Below are 20652 nucleotides of genomic sequence, written 5' to 3'. Positions count from 1 at the left end.
CACTCACGTATAAATAATTGAATTCATTCCCAAAGTATCGCAAACAAAAACAAATAAATAACATCTACATAAATCGCGATATATTCAGTAGTCGCGCGAGATGGGCCAATGGTAGAGGTTAGGCTTCTTTCCATGGGGTCCCAATTTCGAATCTCGCTAATAGTCGTAGATGAGTCGTAGATAACGAAACACATGTCAGTGGATACTTGTATTTTAAACAATATATATATATATATATATATAGTAAAACTGGTAATTAGTAAAAACCTGAGGAGAGTGCTCAATACTATTGCAGAGCAAATATGTGTTTTATTTTTTTATTACCGTTTTATCTGTTTGGTTACATATGTTTCGGATGTTGGACCGTGTTAACAATCTAACAGCCTCGTCAGACCATACGGTCCAACATCCGAAACATATGTAACCAAACAGATAAAACGGTAATAAAAAATAAACCATATATATATATATATATATATATATATATATATATACATATATATATATATAGCAGGCCACCCAATGTAAACTAATCCATTCGTGCGAAATAAAAATAGGAGTCATCACTTTAAGCCGGTGCCTGGTTGTAAGATACGCTTAAATATGATATTTTAATTCATGCAGACTATGTATTTATTATTATAGGGACAATTCTTTATCTATTGTTATATTGAACCTAATATATAGTAGTGAGATCCAAACTTATATATATATATTACAATATATATTACAATATATATTGTTTAAAATACAATTATCAACTGACATGATTCCAATTCTGATTAATCGTCCCAACACTAATATATATATATATATATATATATATATATGTATATATATATATATATATATATATATATATATATATATATATATATATAAGGCGTGACTCAAAGGCTAAGGAAATGAGGGTGGAGAGTTGTATGATTTGGTTTTGATTTTAGCTGATGGCACCTAAGTCATATATATATATATATATATATATATATATATATATATATATATATATATATATATTAGTGTTGGGACGATTAATCAGAATTGGAATCAGTAATCGGAAAAATCAGAAGTTTTGCAGGTACTGGAATTGGTATCGGAATCGGAAAAAATGTGTGCTTATTTTCTGATGACAAGAACGATTCCTTAAATTATCTTTTTTATTTTATTTTGTTTAAAACAAAATCTTCAACTGTTGGGGCTAATAATAAAATAATAAATATTCATTGACTTTAAACTAACAGTAAAACGAAAATCTGCACATCACATTTCAAAAGTGTTTTTTTTTTTTACGTTTGAGGAAGTATATGTAAACATGCGTTCATGCGGTTTTACGATAATAGGGACATAATAACAACTTTATAGTTAAATATTTAGAGATTTATAAAGAATCAGAATTGGTAATTGTATCAGAATCAGGAATTTAATACGGAATCAGGAATTGTATTAGAATCGGGAAAAATATTTTAGAATCGTCCCATTACTAATCTCTCTCTCTCTCTCTCTTTATACATATATATATATATATATATTATATATATATATATATATATATATATATTACATACACACACATATATATATGTATGTGTGTGTGTAATATATATATATATGTGTGTGCGTAATATATAAATATATATAAGTAATATACATATATATGTAATATATATATAATATATATATATATGTAATGTATATATATAATATAAATATATGTAATATATATGTATATATATATATATATATATATATATATATATATATATATATATATATATTAAATATATGTATATATATATTTAATATGTATATATATGTGTATATATATTAAATATATATGTATATATATATTTAATATATATGTATATATACAGGGTCTCCCAGAAGTCGCGCACCATATATTTATATTTATATTTTTTTTGTTTCAGATTTTATTCGATATGGGCGACTATTTCCTTTGGGGACATCTTAAATCTGTAGTTTACCAGAATCGTCCACGCACTCTTGATGATTTGAAAGATGCGATAATAATTGAATGTCAAAAAATTACTGAAACCCTCATTAGAGTAAAAGATAGTTTTATAAAGAGAATCGATGCATGTATTCAGGCTGAAGGTGAACAATTTGAGCATCTATTGTGATTTTGATTAATAAAATTGATATTCATTGATATTCATATTTGTTTTTTTATATAAATCTACATGGTGCGCGACTTCTGGGACACCCTGTATATATATATATATATATATATATATATATATATATATATATATATATATATATATACATATATATATATATATATATATATATATACATATATATATATATATATATATATATATATATATACATATATATATATATATATATATATATATATATATATATATATACATATATATATATATATATATATATATACATATATATATATATATATATATATATATATATATATAGAGAGAGAGAGAGAGAGAGAGAGAGAGAATGAAAGAAAGAAATAGACAGATAGAGTATCCATAGACATGTGTTTCCTTGTATTTCCGGCTCATTCATATATATATATATATATATATATATATATATATATATATATATATATATATATATATATATATCGGTAGTTTTTTTTGTTTATATTCGTTAGAAGCGCTGAGTGAAATTTGAAGAATAAAATACGTGTTAAATACGTTTGAAGCCAAACATGCAAATTACTGAAACCCTCATTAGAGTAAAAGATGGTTTTATAAAAAGAATCGATGCATGTATTCAGGCTGAAGGTAAACCATTTGAGCATCTATTCTGATTTTGATTAATAAAATTGATATTCAATGATATTCATATTTGTTTTTATATAAATCGACATGGTGCGCGACTTCTGGGACACCCTGTCTTTGTGATATATATGTGTATATATATATGTAATGTATATGTGTGTATATATATATATATAATATATATATGTATATATATACGTAATATATGTATGTAATACATATATATATATATATATACATGTATATATATGTAATATATGTGAAATATATATATATATATATTTAATATATATGTATATATATATGTATATATACATGTATATATATGTAATATATGTGTAATATATATATATATACATGTATATATATGTAATATATGTGTAATATATATATATATGTATATATATGTAATATATATATATATATGTAATATATATATGTAATATATATATATGTAATATATATACATATATATACATGTAATATATATATGTAATATATATATGTAATATATATATATATATGTAATATATATATATATATATGTAATATATATATATGTAATATATATATATATATGTAATATATATATGTAATATATATATATGTAATATATATATGTAATATATATATATATGTAATATATATATATGTAATATATATATATGTAATATATATATATATGTAATATATATATATGTAATATATATATATGTAATATATATGTAATATATATATATATTACATATATATATATATATGTAATATATGTAATATATATATATGTAATATATATATATGTAATATATATATATGTAATATATATGTAATATATATATATGTAATATATGCATATATATATATATATATATATATTCACCTATCATTCCTTTTTTAAAATATGCAATCGTCGATCGTCAAAGACAAGATTCAAACAAGCAAGCAAGCAAGCAAGATCCACAGAATATTATAATCATAATTATATAGATTAAGAAAAAAAAACTAAATTAAAATCATTAATATCCTGTTTTCTCACAAAACACTGGAGAGTAATGAAAATAATTTTCAGAGTTTCATTTCTGTATTGGAATATTGCAGAAACTAAGTCAATAATTCGAACAGTCAAAAAAAATATATTTCAGAAAATTTTTTTCTTTTATTTTTCTTCTTTTTCTTTGAGTTGTTTGTCCAAAACAAGAAAAATTAATACAGAACAAAAAAAAAAGAAGAAAATAATAATTTTGAATCAAAATCGATAAACGTTAAATATTTCATAACTATAATCATTAAAAAAATATTATTAGATTTAGCGATTCGTCAAGAATTATCAGATGTGACATATTTTGGTGTGTGGTAATATGAATGTTCAGTTTTAATTTAAAAAAAATGGCATCATTATAAAAATTATGGAAAAATTCAATATATATATATATATATGTTTGTGTGGGGGTGTTGTGGGTGTGTGGGGGGGTCTATGTATTACAGCTGTTCTATACTGAGTTTTTTCTTGGCAAAAGACCCCAGCACAAGCCCAAAAAACGTTTTTGTGATAGCATCAAGGAGAGTCTGGTGAGCTTTCATATTCCTGTTGACAGTTTGGAGTCCCTAGCGTATGATCGCAAACAGTGGAGGACACTGGTATACAGGAGCACAGAACACTTTGAAGCAGCATAAATAAACCGAGTGAAACTCAAGAGAGCATGTAGAAAACACCAAACTTTACTGCCTAACCATGGAGATCTTTGCATCTGTGAGGTGTGTGATCGGGCTCTATTGTCTAAGGCAGGTTTTATTAATCACATGAAAGTACACGATGATACAGGTTCCGCTGCTGTTAGTTCATCCAAACCAATAAACGTTTTGAGTGTCATGTCTGCTTGAGGATGTGCAAATCGCTGGCAGGGCTGAAAAATCATCTTCAGGCACATGGACTTTAGTGACTGAGGGAGTGGCACTCGTTTGACAATACTTTGCAATCATCATTACATACGTCATAATTACGTTGACACGCCGGTTCTCGTCAGATCACCGAAGTTAAGCGACGTTAAGCCTGGCTAGTATCAGATGGGTTGCCGTTTGGGAATTATAGGTGCTGTATGTACTTTCCGCTTATCCCAGCATTGTTTCCAATCGTCCTGAATCTCGGCTTGCCACTAGTATTCAACAACACCAACTTAGGAGAGGTGTGGTTAGAGATTGCATAACTCTTGCCACAAAAATATCAAGTGCAGGCACTCTTACAGTAGGTATCCATAGTCTGTCAAGACTGAATGGAGCCATGTATGTATGTATGTATGTATGTATGTATGTATGTTGTATATCAATCACTGTGGAGAAGAAACCACCAGAGAAAGTTGCAAAATTTTTGAAGAGTTGCATCTTGTTGTCTTAAAACGTGTTTTAAGCCAACAAGACGAAATTATAATGTCAGAGAAATTACAGCAGGAACTGAAGTGGCAAATACCTTTTGTCAAACGCTGGTTTTGTAAATCATCTGAAATCATACAACCAAAGACAGGAGCGACAGTCTTATGAGTAGGCTTTTTCAGCACACCCGGCAACGCTAAGTTGTCATATTTGAGATGTAATCTGCGAATCTAAAAGTGGCCTGATACGGCATTCGAGGATTCACAATATTACTATGCGATCACCTTCACAAGAAGGAAAGTTTTTATGTCACATATGTGTATTTTCATGTAGGACTAAAGCTGGATTAAAAAGTCACCTGCGTGCATGCAGCCACACATTATTTAACTGAAGAGATGGAAAACTTCTGTCAATAAGAAGCAATCATCATCTTATTTTATTCACATAAAATGTCATAAAGAGTTTTATGTATCGATGTTTTATGTATCGATGTTTTATGTATCGATTTTCAGTATTTATGTCAACATTGCTTAATACGAGAGGTGTTCAATGAGTAATACTCCTGTCCCACTTCTAATTCTCTGATTTGACTGAAAATCTACATGTGTAAAGATTTATATCTCTATGAGTTATGTGTCAAATTACGGCTCTGCTGATTCGCAAGTGTTTGAACTGATTCAGTTGTGAAATGAATCCTGTTTAGTATTGTTGGCAAGCTACCCTTGGAAGAGAAACATTCAATGAGTTGCACACACACAAATGGATTCCATGTAAAGAATGCAGGACTTTCCACAATTGCCTATTGAAATATATAATTTGGCCTAGAAATATGTGAGAGGATATCGGTCAAAGGACTGGATAAGGGACAATAGGAAATATTAAACATTCCAATGGAAAAAGAATGTATATATAAATCGTCAGATAGAGGAAGCGGGTAGTTGGTCAGAGAGAAGCAAGACTGTCACATTTCTTCACCGCCCACATCCAATCCAACCATGCACCAAAGTCACGTACTTTCAGAAATGTCAAAACATCAGTAATAGCTTATAATCAGAAGCTGATTTGTCGGTATGAAATAAAAACAATATATTAATTTATAGATCAACTGTGTTGTGTTTTATTCGCTGTCAGTGTGCATACATTTTGGACCAATGGTAAAAGTAGATTTAACAATTATTCAAATGTAAATTGTCATAAATGATTGTTTCCATATACCCTGGACTAATTTTGACATCTTGGGTTATTATTGGATAGTCACACATCGACCTTCCAAAATGGCAGCCTCAATTTTACTGACAGATGCCTCATCAATGGCAGCAGGAGGATGAACAGGTGTGGGGGCTGTTTCCACTGATGTCTGGCCATGTTTGAATTCACGATGCCAGCGTTTTACAAGTTCATGTGATGAGGTATCATTACTGTATGTTTCTCCATTTCAACAAAAGTCTCCTGTGTTGTGAGGCTTTCCAAATACAAAAACCTGACCACTGCACAACACTGTTATGCATTATGATTGTTCAAAATGCGCTTTCCAGGCTCTATAATTGGAAAAGGTTGGAGATTAAATCGGCCGAAACTTTGCTAAAAAATAATATACAAGATGAAAATACTAGTCCAAATAATCGAGATAATGTAAACTATAAAGCTTTATCGAAATAATTTCGAAGCGTGATAGCTTTCATTTTAATTTAAAAATTCAATTTGGAATGGGGCAATTTTTTTCCCAGAAATACTTCAGATGGGAAAAGAGTAAGAGCAAACTTATTGCAATGGAATGGTATACATGTGCTCCAGGAATATTCCCATGCATAATCCAATAATTGTAGAAAGTTCCATCATCGTTTATTGCATTTTCCGACGTTGAACATTGGACTGGCAAATAAATAAACACCTGCGAAAAATTATTTGCAAATTATACACGTATCGATCATATATTTTACGATATATTAAAAAAAAATTGTTTCAAGCAATTGCTAAAAAGAAAATGATTTTTCTTAATATTATTTTAAAGAAATATGACGACAAGGAAGACGTTTCTTTAATTTGAGCTCTTATCTTACAAAGGTAAAAAATACATCTATTTTTTTATAATTTAAAAAAATAAGGCTGAATATATGAAAACTTGATAAAGTTCTAACGATTGAGAGGAGTGAATTTTGAATAAGAAAATGCAAATCCTTGAGGTGAAAGGCCGGAAAAAAGTCGGCCGATCCAAGAAAATTTGGATGCAAACTATTATATGACTGGAAAAATACAACGAACAACAATAATGAAAACAGCTGAAATATTAAAAAAATCCTGGAATGTGGAAACTAACACACAGGAGCAACAAGTGTGGACCAGACAAACTGCTGCAAAGGCAAAACATGAAGCACTACGTGGAGCCAAGAACACTGAAGCCGCATATCTATAAGTTCTCTAACCCCACCCCATCCTCCCATTGCCACATCACTGCCCCCCCACCCCCCCCAAAAAAAGAGCGAGACCAAATAACCAAGTAGAGGAAAGACCAATGAACTGACCAGATCTCAGCCGAATAAGTGCGAAGAGAACTGGGACCTTGGGGGTGGGGTTATTGCCACTGAAATTTCAGTAAAGACCAATAGCCGCTACCAACGAGAAATCAATGGCAAGCAGCTGTTGCGACAATGCAAATTTATTTGCAAATGTTATCGAAAAAGGTGGAGAGTACTGGAAACCTGGAGAGACTTGTTGCCACTCAGCTTCCAGGGAACACCACCGGCTGTTTTCAGGGAGAGATCATTGAAGACCTGAGTGAAAGCTCCTTGTGAGCTACTACTACTACTACTACTACTACTACTACTAATAATAATAATACTAATAATACACTCTTCTTTTTTCTTTTTCTTTTTTTCTTTTATTAATTTAATATAACTTTTCATACGTCATGTCATAGAAAACTGGGTTGTCACCGTTGATGATATGAACATGGCTTCTAAGAAACAACAACGCCATCGTCAGATGGATCTGTTGTTCAAAAATTACGCACAATGGGCGCATGGCCGATCTTAAAGAACATCTTGGCATCTCTTCTTAGGAAGTTATCCTGAGGCGTGGAATGATTTAGGCACGTGAAAAAAATGGATGACAACATAGAATGTTGTCCTTTGATGCCAGAGGCAAATACGGCAGCCGGCCAAAGAAGCTATGGCTGCGCTGGACAACATCAGGGCTAACCTTCACGCTCTAAACATCATAGAGCATCTGGCCAATAATCGTAATGGCTGGAGAGCAACTATCAACACCAACAATAACACAAGAGGCCCTTTATACATCAGCAACTGGGAACAGAAGACGTCAAACCGTACAGTAGTAATAGTAGTAGTTTCCCTGGCGTTTTCTGATATTTCGCAAGCTGCCTCTACAGTTCTCATGGTTCAGCAAGATTGCACTTCGAATGGCATCAGCACACATTATTTTTCAGATCTGAACTTCAGTGTTGGCAGACCTCAAAAGCATGCTATAGAGAAAGAGACTTGATTCCAATGAGACTGACGTATATTTTGATGCCAAAGATAAATCGTTTTACAAAAAAAAAAAAAAAAGGGCATAAAAGCATAAAAAAGAAGGCGTCTATGTTGCTGAATGAATTCGAATTTTGCAAAAAAAAATTATTGTTTTATTCATTAGGTGTGTTTTGATCAGTTCAGAAATTTTAGTGTTCTTTCTGTGAGCATTTCATTTATAGGCAGGGCTTTACGTTGCGAGTGAAACAGTCGCATTTGCAAGTGACTTTTCTAAATGGAGACTAGAAATGATAAAATCTCTTGGCAATTGTATTTCTTTCATCAACAATTTTTCAAAACTCATTACTAAGTGAACAATGGGCGCTTCTACACTATTGGGATGAAATTTCGGAAATCGTAATATTGAATTTTACATGAAAACAATGGTATCTACGTATTTTTCGTACTTTTAAGATGATTATATCCAAAAGTTACGAAAATCGATAAGGTAGAAAATTATTTATTTAAGAAAATAAAAAATAGAATTTGATGAAAACGCTCGTAAAACACAGGAGAGTTCAAAAGGGAGATCATTTTTCGTTTCGATTGAAAAAAGATGGCGGAAAATTTTCAGCTGTTAACACGATTAAAGTTTTTGTTTAATAATTCAGTGATATTAGGTAATTTCGACTGCATAATTTGGAAGCTACCATTGTAACTTATTAGAATTGACAAAAATAAATCAGTTTTTTTTATCTGAAAACTCCATTTATCGACTACAAAATCTCTTCCTAAATTTGTAAAAGTGCCGAACAATGTCTTTTCACCTTTATTTTTTTTGTAATAACACGAACAAAGTCAAATTATTTAAGCAATAAAGGTTTAATAGAACAATATACTCTTTTTTATTTTTTTTACAAAGGCTGTTTAAAAATATCTGAAGAAATTCGAATGTTTATAAGCATTCATATCTCACCATAAAATTGGGTGTATATTTAAATTTTAATTTATTTAAAAAAAAAATACAAAAAAATCTTTATGATGTACGTACTTGTCACAGAACGAAGATGTCATATTCTAAAAATCATGTGGATTTGGCTAGTAACTTTTCTATTTGTCTAGTAAAGGAAATTATTTACTTGTCAAAGGTCAACTGAAGATAAATTTGTCTGTAGAGTCCTGATAGAGGAAAACTGATGCCAGTGAAGAGCAAGTGGGTGTGATATTAAACTACATCCGGTTGTAGGGTCTTAATTTAGAGACACTCCTTAGTCACCATTACTCCCAGGTCCACGTTGACCCAAAATGGTAATATTGGTTGCTGTTTTACGGCATATCAACACTTTTGAGGTTATTCAATGCCAAATCCAGTAATTTGGGAAAAAATGTTTTTTATGCTTCAAGTTCTTTGTATCTTCAAATATCTTTTCATGGTATTTCCTTTTTTTTTTGTAGAAGAAAATTATTATTTCGACTTTGCAGAACATGATTGAGTTTTGCAAAGAGAAATAAAAACAACAATAACATCAACCTTTAGTGCATTTTAGGTCGGAATATCAATATATCCAGACAAATTGATCTGGTAGCATCCGGGAAATGTTAGTACCCGGCAGAGTTCCATCTATTGATTAAATGGAATTTATTGTTTGCGAACTATTTTCGTATAAAATAAATTTGTAACCGTCGCATTTTTGGATATACAATTTTCTCTTGATATAAACAAAGTTTAGCAATGAGTAATTTGCCCAACAACCAATAAAATGACTTGGGGTATAAATGCTGTTTGTTGGACCAGTTCAAAATGTGCTTACACGAATATTTTCCTCCTACACAATTAGTTTGATTTTTACCATTCAATGAAGAGGATGCATTAAGGCTGGTTCTCTTCCAAATCACCAGTCCACAAGAAGGAACACAGTAATTCAAATAATCACTAGCAGAACCTGTGGAAATTCCTCGTGCCTTATTCGTTATCTTCTGAGCCATATTCATATGCATATAAACAAGTAAATAAAAAAATAATGTTGTTTAACGTATAAATGTATATTTGTGCATGCGTCAAAGAACACTTTTTGTGGTAGGAAGACAAATTCCTTACGAATTTATAATTCTCTTATAAACAGTAATAGTGTATATGCACATTATATATATTAAAAAAAATTACTTGAAATGAATGCCAGGTAATTATTTTTCATACATGACACACTGACGCAACTTTATATATAAGATAAGAGAATGTAAAAACTTACAGGTGACTCCTTTCTCGAGATCCTCGTAGTATCCGACGATGCATATTTGATGTAGTAACATTGGATGGAACTTGTCAAATGCCTGGATTTCTTTTAACCGACAATAGATAAGATCGAGGTCTTCTCCCGTTCTGTCTCCAGGCCTGCAACGACGAGAACAAACGGAATAAAATCATGAAAAAAAAAACAAAAAAAAAAAACAAACAAACTAAAGAACGAAGTCAAATTTAAATTGGAGTCAGAAAAAAAAGGATATTATGTAAAAACGAAGTAAGAAAGGTAGAAAAAAAGAAATGGTTAAGGAAAATAAATCTATATTTATGATCCCAGAGGATCATGACTTCCATGATTGTGTAGGAGTCTTTTACCAGTCACCAAAAAGGTTAGAGAGAATTGTGGAGTTAACCGAATCAAGATGGCGAACATCTGTAATATTCAGGTAGATATACTCTACCTAAAACACTATCAATGGATGCGAACTGTGATCTATCTCCTTATATATAAAACTCAATGTGCAATGCTTGTGTGTTCATTAAAGAAAGAAAGGTTAGAGAATATAGATAAAATCTAAAAGTAAATTCTTATGTAAAATTTTCATAGGAAAATAATGGAAGTGTTTCGGAATATCTAAGTGCACCCCCAAGAGGGCAATGAAGGCATAAGCTCTCTGTACCCTAAAATTTTAAATATATCCTATTTTTATTAAATTAAATCATATGTATAAAAAAATTCTGTGAAAGACAACGGAAGTGATGCCGAATCTCTACATCATCATTTATGTTGAATATCTATGTGACCCCCCCCTCATTCCTAAATGACCCACGTGAAAAAGCCTCCTTCAAAATTTAAATACATATATTTATTTCAACACTAATTCAAAGTGTCTTCCCACGTTTGAGTTTGCTCCGAGTGTGTTAAGGTTTCTGAACGTATATACCGTTCATTGGACAAAACAGGGGAGGGTAGAGCGATATGTCTAAGGCTTTTGACAGGGTATGGCACGATGGTCTTCTAAGGAAGATTAGATCATATGGAATCACTGGAAGAATTCATAATGTAATTAAATCCTTCTTAAGTAAGAGAAAAATCCAAGTTGTCCTCGACGGCCGTACATTTAAACAATATGACATAAATATTGGAGTACCTCAGGGGTCTATCCTTGGACCTCTATTATTCCTGATATTCATAAATGACCTCCCTGATAAAATTGTATCGGAGATGGGTATATTTGCCGATGACACCACTCTCTATAACAGATATGAGGGGAAAACAAATTAACACATATCCAAGGAAATGGCAGAAACACTAGAGGATGACCTCCAATCTGTAGTGGAATGGGGACAAAAATGAATGGTCACATTCAATACTGCTAAGACTAAGCTTGTTTCCTTCAATAACTACAAGAAACCTTCTCAACCACCAATAGCAATTGCCAAGAACACATTGCCTGAAAGTACTTCTTTTAAACTCCTCGGCCTAAAGTTTGCAGGGAATATGAACTGGAATAGATACATTGAGAGCATTGCCAAGGCTGCTGCAAGGAAGGTTGGCTCCCTCTACGGTGCTAGAAAATTACTTACACCTGAAAATATCCTGTACCTCTATAAGACCACCATTTGCCCATGTATGGAATACTGTTGTCACATCTGGGCTGGTGCATCTGCTGCTTGTCTCTCGCTCCTGGACAGGGTTCAAAAGACAGTCGCCAACCTGATAGGTCCTGAACTGTCATCTAGGCTTCAGCCTCTGTCCCATCGACGAGATGTTGCAGCCCTCTGCCTGTTCTACAAATAATTTAATGGTGAATGCTCTGACGAACTGCAAACACTTGTACCTCCTCGACGTAACTACCCCCGACAAGCTAGTAATTCTCATCCCTTTACAGTAGAGATCCCTAGGTGCAAGAAAGCCTTTTACTCCAGTAGTTTCTTCCCCAGAACGGAAGGTCTTTAGAACTCCCTTTCGGGATTCTGCTTTCCTAACTGTACTGATATGCAGAAGTTCAAGTGTAATGTGAACAAACCTCTTTCTACTCATCTCCCTTCATAATGCCCCTGCAAATTAAGTCCCTGATAGTAGCCCCCTGCTTCAAAGTGGCACTGTGCCTTGTTTGGTGTGAAAATTGAAAAAAAAAAAAAAAAAAAACGGGAAAGAAGGTGGCAGTGAAAACAAATGAAATAATATAGTTTTATGAACATAATAAAAAAAAATAGTAATTATCCTCATTCAATCTCGAGCAACATCGGGCGTTCTTGCTACATTATAAATGTTATGTATAAGGTTTATTGACGTTTTTGTATTTTTCAACTGGAACTATTAAATCACTGTATATTTAATATACCCATGTAATCTCCACCGACTCCTATGTATAAAACTTCTATGACAAAATTAAGCACTTATTTACATCTCGATGGATTTTATTAAACACTAACATGGTTAACCAGCCTTTCCCGGTAAGACAACAAATTAGAAGAGTTAATAAGTACGTGCAACATATTTCTTTTAAAACTTCTTTCTCTCCGTGTAGCTCTCTTTATCAAGTTGAAAGTTAAACAAAAGAAGCGATGAAAAGTAGAGAAAGTTAGACAAAAGAAGTGATGAAAAGTAGAGAAAGTTAGACAAAAGAAGAGATGCAGATTATAGAAGTAAACGAATGAAGGGAGAGGAGATAGAAAGTTAGACAAAAGAAGTGATGAAAAGTAGAGAAAGTTAGACAAAAGAAGTGATGAAAAGTAGAGAAAATTAGCCAAAAGAAGTGATGAAAAGTAGAGAAAGTTAGAAAAAGTGATGAAAATTAGAGAAAGTTAAACAAAAGAAGTGATGCAGAAGTAGAGAAAGTTAGACAAAAGAAGTGATGAAAAGTAGAAAAAGTTAAACAAAAGAAGTGATGCAAAGTAGAGAAAGTTAAACAAAAGAAGTGATGCAGAAGTAGAGAAAGCTAGACAACAAAGAGTTGTGAAGTAGAGAATGAAGGGATATTGAGTAAGGAGTTCGACAAAAGAAGTGGTTCGAATTATAGAAAGTTAGACAAAAAGTAAGATGTGAAGCATAGAATTAGACAAGGATGAAATAGAAATAGAAAATGTGAAATAGAGAGTTAGACAAGAAAGGGAAGTAAAAAGATGAAGGTTTATGAAGTAGAAAATTAGACAAAAGAATAAAAAGTTAAGTAGAGAATAAGACTAGAGAAAAGCAGAAAATTAGACAAGGAAGAAATGCGAAACAAGGAATTATATTAAAGAGATGATGAAGAGTTAGAGAAGGGAAGTGATATAAAAGAACAAAGGAAATGAGTTTAAAGTGATTATATCTGCAATTCTGTTGTTCTAGCCATATGTAGGCATCGACAGTCTACCGAATCTCATTCTGTGCCAACTCAGTTCCGTCTACTTAGACACATCTACTTATGCCGAATGTCGATATTTTATTTACAATTTTTTCGCCCACATACATTTATTCAGCACCAACAGACATCCTGTTTTCTTTCCCAAGTCCAAGCACCGATCTAATGTTCCCCTTGAATTAATGCATAACTCTGAAGCTTATACGTCACTAATCGCTTCTTTAGATTCTCATGTCCACAAACGAAATCAGTCAGATATGCACTTATCGAAGTGAAATATAGCATTAAATATTTGTTCATAAATTTTTACGCTTTTTAATCATTATATTATTTCCACACATACAGATATGTACACACGAGCACATACATATATCTCATATACATTCATACATACATTGCGGCTTCCTTCAGTTTTGACAGACTATGGATACCCACTTTTAAAGGTGTCTGCAGGTGGAATTTTTGCGACAAGAATTGCGCAATATCCAACCACACATCTCTTGGCGTTATTAAATACCAGTGGCAAGTAGAGGTTCATGACGACTGGAAACAATGCCGATATAAGTGGAGAGCACATACAATGCTTAAAATTCCCAAATGGTCACCCGTCTGGTACTAGCCAGGTTCAACGTTGCTTAACTTCGGTGATATGACGAGAACCAGTGTGTAAACGTGATTATGCCATACATATATTATATTCATATATATATATATTATATATATAATCTATATATTATATTCATATATATATATTTATATATATATATATATATATATACAATCTATATATTATATTCATATATATATATATATTTATATATATATATATATATATATATACAATCTATATATTATATTCATATATATATATATATTTATATATATATATTTATATTTCTATATATATATTTCTATATATATATTTATATATTTATATATATATATTATATATAATATATATTATATATATAATATATATATAATATATATTATATATAATATATATTGTATATAATATATATTATATATAATATATATATAATATATATTATATATAATATATATTATATATATAATATATATATATATATATATATAATATATATAATATGTATTAAATGCAAGAGAGTTGTATGCTCAATCTGTTAAGTCCAAAGTAGCTGAACAGCGGCTTGGTTCCCACCAGTTTTAGCAAATAGCAAACAGAATCCTGAACAGAAGCGTGTGCTCCATCCTAACTATTATCAATGGACCTGAGGTAATCTCGTCAGCATCAGACAAAGCCAAACTCTTTGTCAAGAACTTTGCAGCTAATTCTACCCTTTGCGATCAAGGCCGCCAACCCCCAATATTTCCTCCTGTATCAGAAAACATGCTATGTGATATACGTATATCTGTACGTGATGTTGCCAAGCTAATCAAAAACCTTGATTCCAGTAAAGCAACTGGCCCTGACGGTATTCCAATTATAGTACTCAAAAAACTTCAACCTGAACTCGCGCCCATACTTACAAAACTGTTTAAACGTTGTTTTAAGGAGAATAGTTTCCCATCTCCCTGGAAAATTTCATCAGTATGCCCTGTATTTAAGAATTCAGGTGATCGCTCATCCCCCTCTCAGTACAGGCCAATAAGTCTCCTGTGCGTCATGAGTAAGTTGCTGGAATCTGTGTTAAATACAGAAGTAATCAACCATCTCAACAAAAATAACATTCTTAGTGACACTCAATATGGTTTCGTTCTGCTAGATCTACAGCAGATGTACTTACAGTTATATCTCATAGGATTATCAAATCTCTAGATGGAGGCAACCTTTCTATGGCAATTGCTCTTGATATATCTGAGGCCTTTGATAGGGTATGGCATAAAGGTTTACTTCATAAGATCTCTAGCTATGGTATTGCTGGAAATGTCTTCTCAATTATTAAATCATTTCTTTCTGATAGGTTCATAAGAGTAGTAGTTGAGGGGAAAAAATCAGAAGCTCACAGTATTAATGCCGGTGTCCCTCAGGGGTCCATCCTCGGTCCAACTCTTTTCCTGATCTACATTAATGATCTTCCAAATCACATCCTTACATCATTTGTAGACATTTATGCTGATGACACTACCATTTATGGTAGCACATCTAAGACAGTAAACGACCAAGTTCTCTCCAATTCTCTCTCCTCTGATCTTGAGCACGTAGTACAATGGGGTAAGGAGTGGCTGGTTACTTTTAATGCATCTAAAACCAAGCTTCTCTCTTAACATCATCAACATTCTGATCCACATCTGGCATCAATTGAAATGAATGGCTCTCGTCTTCAGGAGGCCTCTAGTTTTGACAAGCTTCTTGGCTTGACCATTACTCCTGATCTTAAATGGAACATGTACATCAAATCTGTTGCCAAGGCCGCTGGAAAAATGGTGGGATATTTCTATCGATCCGGTAGATATCTCACTGCTGATGCTATTCTCTATCTATATAAGAGCCAGGTACGTCCAAGGATGGAATACTGTTGCCACATCTGGGCAGGAGCTGCTAGAAAGGACTTGGCCTGCCTTGATAGAGTTAAAAATAGACTTCGTAGCCTCATAGGAGATGTCCTTTTCTCTTCCTTGCAACCTCTATCTCACAGAAGAGATGTTGCGAGTTTGTCTCTGATGTATCATTATTTTCATGGAAAGTGTTCGACTGAGCTTCAATCTATGGTCTCCCCTCGCCAAACTTTCACAAGAAACACTCGTCTAGCTGTAAACACTATCAATAATTCCCCCCACTCTTTATCTGTGCCTAAACCTAAACGTAGATTCCATGAACAAAGCTTCTTTTTTAGAACTGCACGCCTGTGGAATTGTCTTCCGTTTTCCTGCTTTCCGGCTGACTACAATATGGTTGTCTTCAAGTCTAACGTAAATAAGTTCTTAATGAGCCGTTCCATATAAGTTATCAAATTTACCAAAATTTTCATTACTAATGATTACTATATTGTCCAATTTCTACTGTACACTCTTTAACCCTTATCCTTGAGTGGCCTCTTGGCCTTGATAATGTGGTGATGCCTATGTAAAAAAAATATGTATATATTATATATATATTATATATATAATATATATTATATATATTATATATATATAATATATATAATATATATAATATATATTATATATATATTATATATATTATACATATATATTATATATATATTATATATATATTATATATATTATATATATATATATTATATATATAATATATATATGTATATAAATATATTATATGTATATAAATATATTATATATATATATTAAATTTATTTATACAAACATTAATGGCTACATATGTGCATACATGTTTCTGTAATCACTCGCGTTGGAGGACTACGTCTTCAGGCCAAGAATTACCGTCGAGAACCCTATATATATACATATATTGTTGCGCTGAGAAGTACCATATTCTACAGTTAATTCATGGTTCAGGAAAAAGCTGTTTAAATGTGCGGAAATAATGTCTAAAAAATTGTATACACAGAAGGAGAGCACTCCTTATAAACTGGGATGAGAAAAAAGATAAAGCCTGAATTCAAAAATGTTTTTGTTTTTATTTTTATTTTTGTTTTTATTTATTTTTATATTTAATAGTTTATAAAAGATAGAGGAATATATTTATAAGGTTTTCCTTAGGCTAGATAATCATTTTCCCCCAAAACAAAGAGTACATTTAAATTTTTAAGTATAAATTTTAAAATATAAATGTTTAATTTTGATTTTAAAATTGATTAAAAAATTTTAATCATGAATTCAATTTTAATTTTAAATTTGGAATTAATATTTTTTGGAATTTTAATTTTGATTTAGATTTTAATAAATTTGATGGATTAGTGTTTTAAAATAAAATTTCGAGGAGTATAATTAAACTTTATATAAAATGGTTTTTTTTTCAGACTATTTAAAAGACATTTACAAATGACCCATATTAAATACTGCGATCGAATGAGAATATAAACGTGTATTATACAGTACATGTAGAAAAGGAATAAAGTTAAATTAAAATAAAAATAATTATTATCCATTTGAATTAGGCTTCAGGCCTTTACAAAATTATCTCTCTTAGACTAGTTTAGACATTGAGTTAGGATAAAAACAATTCTGTTTAAAACAAGAATTTTTTTTAAATTAATGAATTAAATGAACCATGTTTTTCCATAGGTGACGTGATGAATAGTTCACAGAATGATAATATACAGGATGTCCGTAAAGTTACTATACAGTCTTACAAGTTACTATACAGACACCCTGTAATATATTAACAGTACAGTAAGATATTGTATTAAAATATTTATTTGTAACAAAAGAAATAAAAAGAAATAACACCTTTATGTTTATAAAAATCTCAGAAAATACACGTGTTACATCCGAAAAGACTGTAACAATCAAGGCAAACAATTTCTATGACAAATATTCAAATTGGAGGCCTTCAGCTCCAATACATTCTCGACAACGTGACACCACACTCTGACAAACTTTGGCGCACAAGTCACGATCAAGGTCGGCAAATGCATCAATAACAAATTGTCGAAGATCTTCAACTATTAATACAAATATAATACAATAAAACAATAAGACTGTATAGTAACTTTACGGACACCTTGTATAACAGATACATTTAAGCATATGCAAGTTTTTTTTTTCTTTTGTTTTCTTTAGGGTTCAAAATATTAAACGGACAATTTTTTAAAAATTTAATCATTTGAATTTAATTTTGTTAAAAAAAACGAGATTTGCATAAAAAAAACGAGATCTGAACGAGATCTTGTAATGTATGTGTATGTTTCCCGTTCCGGTTATAAAACAGACGAGTATCGGCTGAGGAGAGCTTGATATGGGTATCAAAAACGGTTCCCTATTATCAGGGTTGAAACCGACAGTATCGATAACTTATCTCATCTAAACTTCCTGAAAATAAATATATATATATATATAAATTTAGTGGTATAATTTTAAATTCTGAAAAAAAAACAACATATAGAGGCATATATTTGATTTAAGAATTTATTGCTTGACAAAGGAACATATAGAAGGGGTTATATTAATTTCCTTACTCCATGGATTTTCAACAATGGCTCATATCATCAGAGGAAATGAAATGCAGTTAGCCAAATGTTCAGCTGCGAGTGGACGCTATTTTGCTTTTCAGCACAATTATTGAAATTATTTGTGGATGATTATATGGAGAAAATTGTACGAAAAGAGAAGTTGATACAAGCTGGGTGGTCCATTATCGGAGGGAGTCCAGTGTCATTTGGCGTTACAAATCCAGGTGGGCAGAAAATAGGCCCATGGGAGAAAGCGATATTCCATATAGCGAAAGTGTACTGCTCCTTGCAAATATTGAGCTTTTCCTTTTTGGCTAGGATCTCCTTGAAAATATTACTTCAAGTAATATCTATCAGGATTTTCATCTGAATTCTATCATTGTCTTATCTCGCTTATATATATATATATATATATATATATATATATATATATATATATATATATATATATATATATATATATATGAGCAAACAGTTAATGAAATATGTTAAAAAAACACTTTGAAATGAGTTAAAAACATATTTAATCTGAAAAGGAAACACTAGATAAATGGATAGTCCTTAATCCGCGGAGTTTCTGCATGCAAAATCCGATCCTTCATTTTGCTAATTCCTACCCTCTGATGAGAAGGAGAGTATTTCTTCGAAACTCCGCGGATTAAGGACTATCCATTTATCTAGTGTTTCCTTTTCAGATTAAATATGTTTTTAACTCATTTCAAAGTGTGTTTTAACATATTTCATTAACTGTTTGCTCATATTATAAGCTCTATTTCCTATTTGGTATTATCGAGCTTTTATATCTGGCTGAGATAATTTTATAAATATTAATTCTTTAATATTTTTAATTTACTTTAATTTTACCATCTTGGATCATTTTGGTAAATTCAATTGTAATTTTCATTTTATATATACATATATATATATAATGAATGCATGACAAAAGTCTATATTCCAAAGTTCATGGTGTGGACCACCTTACAATTTATTCCTTTAATTCAGTTGACATTTACGATTCTTGACAGTTACTGTTTCGTAGCACAAAATCAATCATTTAATTATTATATCAATTAGTGAATCTATTTTGCCCTTAACTCATCAGAAGAAATAGCAACAATCAATTCATCAAAAGGAAATAAAGTGCGTTTTGACATGATTTAAATCCGAAAATTGGAAGAGAAGCTGTAAATACCTTATAATATGTTTCCATTACGCCATTTTGAATATATATATATATATATATATATATATATATATATATATTAGTGTTGGGACAATTTCAATATTTTTCCCAATTTCAATGCAATTCCCGATCCCGATTCAAGTACCGATCCTGATTCTTATAAATCTCTATTTGTTTAGATGTTTAAC

At 31.0% G+C, this 20652-nt stretch overlaps 1 protein-coding gene across 1 annotated transcript in view; it reads right to left on the bottom strand.

Annotated features, from left to right (window-relative positions):
• Positions 1 to 20652, bottom strand: part of LOC145247430 (rap guanine nucleotide exchange factor 4-like) — a 1873173-nt gene that overhangs the window by 1102210 nt on the left and 750311 nt on the right. The window contains exon 2 of the mRNA XM_080109188.1: positions 10861 to 11003. Within this exon, the coding sequence (XP_079965314.1) occupies positions 10861 to 11003 (143 nt within the window). The remainder of the gene's footprint in view (positions 1 to 10860; positions 11004 to 20652) is intronic.

The sequence above is a fragment of the Euprymna scolopes genome, chromosome 25 (genome assembly GCF_053919585.1).
Source record: "Euprymna scolopes isolate OS-2025 chromosome 25, ASM5391958v1, whole genome shotgun sequence".
Lineage (NCBI taxonomy): Eukaryota > Metazoa > Mollusca > Cephalopoda > Sepiida > Sepiolidae > Euprymna > Euprymna scolopes.
Note: the sequence above shows the minus strand (reverse complement) of the source record. Positions and strands in the feature narration are given on the sequence as shown.